The following is a 10,538-nucleotide window of genomic DNA, read 5'->3' as shown; positions in this document are numbered from 1 at the left end:
AAAGTCGTCAACATTTCCATCCGAGGTATTTCCATTTCAGAGTCCATGCGGTTAGACCTCAAGGTCACACAACTTAGAATTAAGCGACGTCACGAAAACCGAACACCACGCAATCAACCACCAATTTAGTGGACAAGCCAGCCGCCCACTTTGTCGCCAATATTAGGATTACCTCTTCTCTCGTTTCTTCACACAAACACGTCACCGCCCTGTGGAATCATGGTTCCCAGGTCGTTGCAGCCATTATGACGTAATATATCTGCACATTCTTTGCTCCCTGCACTCTTTGCGTGCCAAAGAGCCGAGCGACCTCTCCCGTCAAGAATCCGTACATCAGCAAAATACTGAAAATCAAAGAAACAGTGCAAATTGTTACCAAGATGCACTAAAAATGAACATGGAGAAAATATTCAAGAATAAAAATTAGCGAAATAAGTTTTACACAACGTTTCAATGTCGCCAAGACATTCTTTTCAAGGTGGCCAAAAAGATCTTCAACCCGACTAGTTCATAAGCTGTGAGGTGATAAGAGTGATTAGCATATAGATGGTTTTCACCAGACGTCACAGCAGCCGTGTTGGTGCACAGAACAATTCTCGGTTTTCACATGACGTCACGGCCGCCATGTTGGTGCCCAAAACAAAGAAAAGGCGGCCATGTTGGTGCCCCGACCAAATCCTCCGGGAATTTAACTCTATTATTATGCAAACGCTTCCTTTTGTTTTCGTTGAAAAACATGGCTGTTGATCACGTGAGTGAAAACCAGCAATAGAGAAAAGGTCTTTTAGGAATTTGACATTTATTATAGTGCAAAACATGAGCAAAAAATTCCTATTGTTTTATGCACCAACATAGCCGTCTCGTCACGTCAATGAACCATGTGCTAAGTATGTTCAAATTAAACAAATGGTTTTGCGCGAATAGAGTCCGATTGCGTTTTCAAACTTGGCTTCTTCTTTTTTGTGAACAACATCTCATAAAATTAGACAGTCTAGTTTTCCGTTGCATTTCCACCTGTGCAATGATAGCTCTTCGTTTATCTCCCTGTCTCTCCCTCTATTTCTATTCCCTTGACGAAAGTGGACCAAGCTCAGCCTTAGTCTCAATGTAAATGTGACTATAATGATATACGTTAGCTAACTTACCCATATGAGAAGTTGGGTAATGACGATATTTCCGAGGGAACAGCTAATCTGAAGTGGCGTGCGGCTTTCTCGATCTTCATTGACAGCGTTGAGGTCTTCAGGGGAACAGTGAGCCAGGAGAAGAATGCACTGCGGTAAATCTTCTCTCATAACTGCTTCCAAAAGTTGCTAACACGGGTAGAAACATACAGTGTAGGATATATTAAACTCGACATAAGCACCTCAGATTCACACCACGCTTACAACAACTCGAAGAAAGCATCGAAAAGGCCACTCAAATAAGTTCACTTTGCAATTGATAGAGCGGATTCTCTTCAGCCGCATTTTGGCATTGTGCTTGGCCAAATCACACACTCAGTTGAAAACCGCTTTAACAACCACGCAAGTCGACGGATACCATACAAGCAGAACGCTTAAATTCTATCACTTTCGTTTTGCCTTCCCATTTACAGACGTCTTGACCGATTCTATTTTCGTTCCCCTTGAAGAAAATTTTTGCTAAGCGACTACTTTTCCTGTTAAGCGCACACCGCCGTTGCCTTAAAGTGCCCCTGTGACCTAAAAATCAATTCATATTTTTCTTTGGATTTCAAAACTATGTTAACAAAACACTAAGTGACCCACGTTTCAAGCCTTGATTTCAAAAAGACACCTCTTTATTTTAACTGGAATTTTCCTATTTAATGGTCCGCCATTACTAACATTATGTTCTTGAGAGAGCTGGATCGAGCAGAAAATGACGTCAAAGGCTCACTAGTTTAACAATGCAATACGTGTGTACGCTGCAAAATTAATATGCAGCACGGAGGTTTTGGGCTTTCAGACTTTTAAGCTCACGCTTTGCGTATATAATAAGCTGCGTTCACACGCTGAAATTAAGCTAGTGAGCCTCTGACGGCACGTTTCCCAGGATCCAACCGTCTGAGTTCCAATCGGTCAGTTTTGAACGTGAGTAATGGCGGACCGTGAAATCCAAAAATTACACTTAAAGTAAGCGGCCTTTGGATAAAAATCAAAGCTCAAAATTTTGCCAGTCAGGTGTTAAGCAAACACACTTTCAAAATCTGAAGGAAAAAAGGAAGTGGTTTTTTTGATCACAGGGGCACTTTAAACCTTTGGCGGTTCTTAAACTTTTACTTCTCTGTGATTGGCCCAATTATAACCTTGTTCCCGCGCTATGTCATTTGACTGACAAGTACATTATCATTGGGCAAATAGCCGCGAACACAGACACGTTGTGGTTTAAACTCTTCAACAAACTGGGGGTAATTAGAGAGAGCGCTTCACATAAACAAGGAATTGTTTCGCGGAAAGAGTTTTTTCCCATGGGGATACCAACGTCGGTATGGGGTATCCAGCGCGGGCTGAAAGTCCAACCCGACTTTCTTAAACTAGGCCAAAGTGAAAAAGTGATTACATGAACAAGGTGTAACATTCAGTTGACCTCCGGCTTCCAATGCTTGGGAAGTCCCGGGTGTACTAAATTGAAAATTGTATGATTTACTCTCAGCAATACTCACCTCTCCAAGAGAAAAGTCACTCGGCGTAAGTTCTTGAAGAAACTCCTTAGATTCGTATTTTGCTCGTACCCACTTTTCCTTCTCTTCCCTGGAAGAATACAAGATCTCAGAATTCGTCTATGAAAGACTGCTTGCGTTTTATAACACCTCGTTCCTAAAAGAATGCTCATTGAATGCAAGTTCTCTTCATAGAGCGTTAAAGAATCGTACAGCCCCACAGTGCATGCGTATCTTAGAGCGCTTTCCTTTTGTCAGAACTGGCTGGCCAGACCCATTAGTTTGCAAAGAAAATGCAACAATTTGAAGGAACACTGGCATGATAATCCCTCGCATTCTTCTGGAGGAGTATACGTCATCCTGGAAGTGTGTTAATTTGAATGCGCTGTAGAGTTAGTCCTTCGTAATGCCCGGTCTGGCCGCTCAGTTCTGTCAAATGGAAAGCGCCCTTCGTGAAAGCAAGAAGTATTCTTCTTTGAGAAATAATTGCTCGCCATCTTGAATTTTTAATATCGCATTGAGGAAGCTTGGGGAGATTAAAAAAACAATGGGGCGGGGGATAGGGTAGACGAATTAGGAGAGTCGCATCCCCGCCAAGTTCAAATCAAACATGGCGCCCGGGTCAAATGTCGCGCACAAGGAAGCAAACTTGCGCTCCCCAAAAGGCTCTTGTTAACACCTTAACCAGACCTTAACTAGCTAGGGATTTTTACATCCCTATGATGCCATTTAAAAATGGCAACATAGGGGCTGCTTTGTCCAAGGGATGAAGTTCCTGGTACTCACTATGAAGATCTTTGGAGAGCTGAACTACCTTCGTTTGGTTCACACGAAGATATTTGGTTTAGGCAGTCAGCCCGAAACGAAACACCCGTACGCCCACTAGCTGCTTCGTTTGTTTTTTTGTCCAGTGGCGATCACAGCACTAAGACCCGAGTCTGCAATCGTCCGCAAATCAACTGAATGCAGAAACACACACTGCTAGGATGATCAGCCTATTTGGGTCTTCGAGGTCCCTATTAGTTATTCAACGGAAATCTGTTTTATACCTGGGTGATGAAGGTAACGGTTTCGTCCTATTTTGCATTCTTCCTTCCCACACGCTGTTTGCAAGTGTGTTACCGATAGCGCACATAACAGCTGTCAACTCCGACCTGAAAAGAAAAACAAGCGTCCCTTATGCCCTTAGGTTTGTTTAATGCAAAGGCTACTGCTTGCACTATGGCTGATTTCAGAAAACAACCTGCTATGGCTCTCCAGCCGAAAGGTGAAAGGCACCACATCTGAAACAACCCAAGCCTTTACAAAAATGCTAACCTTAGGCCTAAACACTACTCTCATTCATTCATAAGGCACGAAATATCTTATGCGTTTCTCGCTACATGATTAAATTGACATAGCATGCTGCACGCCCCTTCTAGGTATTCCCCCTATCCTTTTTAAGCGGTCTCTCGCGGTAAACTCATCCTCTCTCATTTCCACGCGGGCTCTTCTGTTGTGTGCAGCGGCTTGGTTTCCTCCTCCCCTTCAGCGACGTCTACCGTTCCCACATTTATACTTCCACTCTATATCTTACGCAAACATTTTCCTCCCATATCTTCCTAGCAGAAGTCAGAGAGTGTCTTTTGAATGAGTGTGCATTTGTTACTATGCTTTAGATAATGACTAGGCCTAAGGTTAGCACTTTTGTAAAGGTTTGGGTTGTTTCAGCTATGGTACACTTCACCCACTACTCCCCACCCCTCACCCCCTACCCCACCCTCGAAATAGTCATCCCGTTTTTGGACATAACTGCGGAGCACCACAAGTAAAACCATAGTTAATGCATGGAGATGGTTATGAAATTCGACAAGTCTTTTCGGTTTATGTTTTTGTCTGTATTTTTGGCCTTGACGGTGCACAAAACACACCTTTCTTTGAGAACACACTGTATAACCAATAAAATATTTCGATTAAATTATGTGTAACTAATTTGCGAACCCGTGCGAAGTGAAAACAATAGATTATGCACTGTCACGGTCAATTCGACATCGATTGCGACAACGTTGTTCTAGCTTTTGAAAGTGTTAAGGGTTTCATAACCAGTCCCTTGATTAACTATGGTAAAACCAAATCAAGTGCAATTGGGTTTATATAGTTTTCAGGACTTACGGCCAGTCATCCAAATCGAGCGATCGTACTCTGGACACGTGTGACCCAAGATTTCTGTGCATTCCACTGCATTCTATACACATCAGAGCTCCGAGGTTCAATGAAGCCCAGTCGGGACCTAAAACAGAAGGAAAAAGAAATCTCCAAAATACTTTCCTACTCAGCAAAGCGCAAGGGGGTCGATGGCGACTGCGCAAACAAGGTATCTACCTTTCATGAAGGTTGGAGATCATCGCTGTTAAGCAGCAACTTAAGCGGGTGCGAGGAGAGCCTCAAAGAAGTCCAGGTTAGCAATTGATCAGTGCACCGCAATTGCACAGTTATGGGTTCAACTGAGCCTCGTTTAAATTAAGCCTGGATTTGTCTCCGGTTGTCTTCACAACTGCTTAAGGACGGTGCCTACTAATTCAAAGGTATCTTTGCGCGGTTTACGAATATGCGAGAAAAGCAGATCTTAATAAGTGTTATTGAAATCTAAAAGGAACATTGGGAGCAACCACGCATCCTTCAAAGATAACTAATCAACAATATTTGAACAAAGCCTTAAAATACAAAGCAACTATGGCGTTCTTTTCTAAAGTGAAGCTTAATTATCTCTGAAAAATGCATGGTTACCCCCAATTTTCTTTTGGGATACCAATAGCACTGGCTTAGTTCCGCTTTCTCTACTTAGTTTTAAACCACGCAAAAATTTCCCTTTATAGAGCGTTTTCACATGACGTCACAGCGGCGATGTTGGTGTTCCAAAACAAAGAAATGGCGGCCATGATGGTGTACGTATACCAAACCAATCCTCCGGGAATTGACCTCTATTTTTATGAAAATACCTTCCTTTGTTTCAGAAATCCAAAATGGCTGCTGGTCATGTGAGTGAAAGCGCTCTATTAATAAGCACCACACATAGGAAACCCGAGTATCTCGAGATGCGCAGAACGTATGCGCAATAACAAAAATAGGCACCGTCCTTAAGTTGCTGCTTGACTGCGATGATCTCCAGCTCTCGTGTATTTCAATCAACGTCCGCAGCTCAAATATGTAAAAATTTCACGCATCTAACTTACTTGGTGCGCCACAGTCCACGCAGACATTATTTCCATCAGTGTTCCTTATTGACTGTATGTCGACCCCATTCGATGAAGAACTGCTGTTACCTCGTACCTAGAAAAATTGCAAGAGCTTCACTAAAAATTCAGTTAGCTTTGACTATGAAGCCACTCAGTTGGGAGTAGGTCAATTTGTTGGGCTCATGTGATCCTTTGAAAGGACCACAAGGGCAAAAGCAGTAGCATATTATCAGGTACCTTTTCTCTTCCACTTTCGTTTGACTGGAGACAAGACAGTATCTGCTGCTCGATTAATTGGACCCAGATATCACGTTCCTGCGGATAAGAAAGTTGCGCAAGTTAACCGAATGTAATGAGTACATGTACTACAATCAAGAAAGGATAGGAAATCATTTCAATTTCGAACTTTGATTTCGTAAAAACGCTCGGGGCCACTCAAATAAAAACACTTTGAAGATTACGTCTTTAAAAAAAAGTCTTTCTCTTCTAATTACAAGTCGAGAGATAGGCTTGCAAGGGGAGGGTTCGTCGCAGGAACTGCTTCTCGCCGATTCCCCACCCCCCTCCCCCCACAACCAAGTGACCGTGAGGACATCACTATGAAATGCGATCTCAAAAACAGAAGAGAGACATCATGATGAATAATGTATTCTATCTGACCAACACAACTCTCACAAAAAAAAATCCAGAGTTTGTACTAGCTATTTTAACTTACCTCTTGTGTAGCGGCTGCGAACTGCCAGGTTTTTGCTTCTAACGAAACAATAGTGAATTCCCAGTCTGTCATTTCTGAAACAGGAACGTTCGATGCACAAATAGAATCGATTTCGTTGTTGTTATTTAGTCAGATTCGTTGCATGAATAACTTCTTTAGAAAATGTTCCCTACATAAATTGCCCAGGTCCTTGGCACTCAGTTCAATCCACACTCCGATGAAAAGTTGCGAACCGTCATCTTAAAAATCAAAATTCCGGTGTGCCATTTACTGTCGTTAGCCGTGTCAGTAACAGTAATTCCGTCTTGTGATCCTTAACATGTTTCGGCCGATTTTACACGGTTAGGTAAAGTATACCCTCCCCCTCGGGTCCTTTGGAGACTAATTTTCAATGGGCGGGGGAGGTGAGTGGGGGCTTTTGTCACACGGCTTGTAATAAAGTGTACAATCAATTAGGGAAGTAACCTGTTTTCTTCAGAGAGAGTACTTTTCGCGCCCTCTCCGAAGGAAAGAACACATGACCGCAGGATATCAGCGAAGTTAAAAGACACCTTCGTCCTGGAGAACTGGAAAACGCTAAACTTAAAAAAAAGAAATGGCAACTATAAACTTGGACACCCACGGATATGTCTCGTTTTTCAAGATCCGCTTTAACAAACACAGTGCTCTGTTAAAACATTTGCAGATTTAATTACAAAGGTAGTACTTTCTCCTCAGTTATTTTAAGACCCTGAGGGCTGGTCCGGCCAGGCTTAGAACTCGCGACCTCCCGAACGGTAGCCCGATGCCTCTGGCCTGAAAACGCCCCTACCCTTACCTGGGTCCAGATCAACCTTTGGCCCACTTCCGCTCTTCACCCTCCGGTGACCTTTTTTCTTTGTACTTCCTGCATTCACAGACAACTGCTCTACTTTCGACCCCGACGATACCACCGCGTTCGCCGCAGCAATGGCCAAGGCCTTTTCAAGTTCTTCATAGTCTATTTCACAAGATTTCGTATGTTTACTCCGCTTGTTCCTTTTCTTTATTACGCCCGTTTCAGTCTTTCCATTAGGGCTGACATGTGTCGAGCCATGGGGTAATAACGTATTTCCTATGCTAGCAAGGGCATTGTCAATGTCTGTCTGAAGTGGAAGCGAGTTGTACGAAGAATTAGAGTCCACTCCATTTTGGACGCCGTCAGAATTATTCATCGCTAAACTGTCAATACTGCCACTGTTTTCCGACTCCGTTGGTGTTGCTGGTCTCGAATTTCCTGATGATCAAAAATACAGAATCAAAAATACTGGCGTAAGCCAGGATAGGAAAGAAAGTCTCAAATTTGTTTGCCCATCGGGGTAACTTTGACTCGCCCTTGTTGAAGTATGCAAATTTGGTCTTATTAATCGTTCACACGTCCCCCGTCCATACCCGGATAGTTTTTGAATCCGCAACATTTTGAATCTTCTCTCCAGAGTGGACAGTTTTGAATACGCAAAAAGCTTTGGAATCGTCTGGACGGTCGAATCGGGATATTTTCAAATCCGATGATGTTACAAACTCAGATCCAGTCTTTACCGCGTAAATATTCAACAAGGCCGCTGAACTTCTCTCTCGCATTCCTGATTACGCATGCTCAGTTGACAATAGTCACAGAGGAGTCCTGGGCCAAGTTGTTCAAAAGCCGATTAACGCTAATCCGAGAATAAAAATTAACCAAGGAGTTTATTTCTCTACTCCTAAATGCTGTCCAACGCTGATACTCGGCAAAACGTCACATTAGAAGAAGTCAATCTTGAAAAACAAGAAGACGCAACAGAAACGTTCACCCAGAAGTTGAAAACATGAAGCAAAAGCTTACGCTAATCCTGCAATACTCGTCAAAAATCTTGAAACACTTGTGTCTGTTTCCCTTCCCAATGTTGATTTGGGTATCACAGTGGTCTCAGTGCTTCAAAACACGCGTGGCTCAACATTGGGGAGGGAGAAGGCACATTTCAGTTGGGAAAACAGTGTGAAGTAGAAATCTCAGGATTTTTCCAGAAAATTCGAGAGAAACGGTGTCTGTTTCAACGATTTGTGACGAGTATTGTGGATTAAGTTAATCGGCTTTTGAACAACCGGGCCCTCGATACTAGAGCGAATCCGGATACGTGTGGACGGGAAAATTCGCAACCTCGTTCTCAGGGTCTCTTTCTTGATCAGAAGACAATGACAATGAAGAGCTTGGGAACGAGGTTGGAAAGTTCGATTTGATTACGTTACATTAACGCGTGGAATCCGCAAAGAAAAGGTTGCGGATCAGGGCTAACGCCCGAAACATCAGCTCACAATCGTGGTTAATTTACGTTTTATCAACCAAAACTTCGTGTTTCGCTCCCCAATAGACTAAATTGGCCAACTCAATGTTGTACCCAATGCAAATCTCGCGGGGTTCAGATTCTTTGAGTATTGTATTTGCATTATACATGTAACATAGCATTCAAATTTACAGTGCGACGCGCCTTACCGTGGCCACCCCTAAGGGCCGATTTACACGGTACGATATTTTGTCGCATACGACAAGCTTACGACAGGCTTACAACTGTTTACGATTGTCGTGTACGTCAGAGAAATTTTCGTAGCATTTTAAAACATGTTTAACTCTGAAACTGCTCATATCAATTTATTTTTAGGATACTTCGCCCACATTGTAGGACGTGAACGAGACTGAACAATTGCGAAAGACTTATGATGGAGCCAAGTTATATTTTGAGGTGACGACGTTTTCGTTGACCGTTGTAGTCGTAGATCTTAAATTCCCTAATGATATGGAAATACCTGGAACAAAAGGTTTTTATTCCCAAAGGGTTTGAGTTGGGTACAACATAAAGTTAGCCGATTTGGTCTATTAACGTTCTTCGTACTCTCTGTAATTTTACACCAATCCGTCATACACTGTAAGTATGAATACGTAGCTACCTTGCACAGGCGAAGTTGCCTTTGGAGGCCTTTTTCCTGGTACCTTAACTGTTGTGTGCTTTAGAATTATCGTTTTTTGATGAACATCATTCATATAATCCTAAAAATGCAAAAAACAAGATGTGCTAGAGTGTATGATCATAACATTTCATTAGTACTGGAAAAAATTGCCCATTGACCCAAGCGCCTAACACGCGCCCAAATAATTATTACGTCACACACTGTACTCTTCATTTTTACGAGACAACAACGTAACTAACATCTTTTTGTACCTGCCCCACTGCCAGCATATACGGTACCAGTATGCAAGACAATGTCTTGACGACAGAGAGAAAAAACACCCAAAAAATTAATGGCATCTATGTTAGTAAGCAAGAGGTACTTACATGTAAATTTCGATAGTAAGCTAATACTCCATCTTGAAGTAAAGTGACATATTTCTTCTTCCACTCTTTGTTTATGGAGCTTGTGCTCCGCTTGAGAAGATAACCCTGGTTAAAAAAGAAAATGTGGTTCACCCATCTACACCTAAACCGTCCCCAATCGGAGAGTAAAATCTATAATTAGGGGAGAAAATGAAAATTTAATTCCAAGTGCTGACGTTCCCCATAAACCCTCAAATTTGGCTATTTCACGTTGCTGTTTTGCAGACGACGGCAAAGAAATGGCCAATTGGTTTTGCCCTCCAATGTGCAAATTGATGACGTTGCCGTTGCTATCGCCATTGTCTTTGCTAAAGCTCCCTATAGAGCCACGGACGGCAACCAGAAGTTCGCTGTTTTCCTTTTTAACTTGTCTTGACACTGCCACATTTATATTGCTAAGGATCTTTTCAGTGTTAGAGACGATTAGTTTACAAATCTGAGAAACCACCAGGAAGTCGGTAACTAATTCGGAAACCCCAGAACTTGGGAGTGAGATTCAAAATCAACAACTAATTTCAGTGCTGTTTGTTTTTTCTACCTCAGAAATATATAAATCACAAGAAATAATAAAATGACGGGGT

The 10,538-nt window shown here is 42.4% G+C and overlaps 1 protein-coding gene and 1 long non-coding RNA gene across 3 annotated transcripts in view; one reads left to right on the top strand and one right to left on the bottom strand.

Annotated features, from left to right (window-relative positions):
* Nucleotides 1–257, top strand: part of LOC138046673 (uncharacterized) — a 7,850-nt gene extending 7,593 nt beyond the window's left edge. Inside the window, exon 3 of the long non-coding RNA XR_011131737.1 lies at nucleotides 1–257. This exon is cut by the window's left edge and continues 842 nt beyond it. This is a non-coding gene — a long non-coding RNA (uncharacterized lncRNA).
* The window catches only part of LOC138046662 (arf-GAP with GTPase, ANK repeat and PH domain-containing protein 1-like), a 41,616-nt gene that overhangs the window by 496 nt on the left and 30,582 nt on the right, over nucleotides 1–10,538 (bottom strand). For both annotated transcript variants that reach the window (XM_068893272.1, XM_068893266.1), the window contains exons 8-18: nucleotides 9,919–10,023; nucleotides 9,533–9,632; nucleotides 7,410–7,847; nucleotides 6,593–6,666; nucleotides 6,115–6,192; nucleotides 5,875–5,971; nucleotides 4,814–4,931; nucleotides 3,712–3,816; nucleotides 2,666–2,753; nucleotides 1,146–1,313; nucleotides 1–344 (exon numbers count right to left, since the gene is read on the bottom strand). The exon at nucleotides 1–344 is cut by the window's left edge and continues 496 nt beyond it. In XM_068893272.1, coding sequence (XP_068749373.1) covers nucleotides 189–344; nucleotides 1,146–1,313; nucleotides 2,666–2,753; nucleotides 3,712–3,816; nucleotides 4,814–4,931; nucleotides 5,875–5,971; nucleotides 6,115–6,192; nucleotides 6,593–6,666; nucleotides 7,410–7,847; nucleotides 9,533–9,632; nucleotides 9,919–10,023 — 1,527 coding nt within the window. In that variant the 3' untranslated portion in view covers nucleotides 1–188. The remainder of the gene's footprint in view (nucleotides 345–1,145; nucleotides 1,314–2,665; nucleotides 2,754–3,711; nucleotides 3,817–4,813; nucleotides 4,932–5,874; nucleotides 5,972–6,114; nucleotides 6,193–6,592; nucleotides 6,667–7,409; nucleotides 7,848–9,532; nucleotides 9,633–9,918; nucleotides 10,024–10,538) is intronic.

Source organism: Montipora capricornis, chromosome 1 (assembly GCF_036669925.1).
Source record: "Montipora capricornis isolate CH-2021 chromosome 1, ASM3666992v2, whole genome shotgun sequence".
Lineage (NCBI taxonomy): Eukaryota > Metazoa > Cnidaria > Anthozoa > Scleractinia > Acroporidae > Montipora > Montipora capricornis.
Note: the sequence above shows the minus strand (reverse complement) of the source record. Positions and strands in the feature narration are given on the sequence as shown.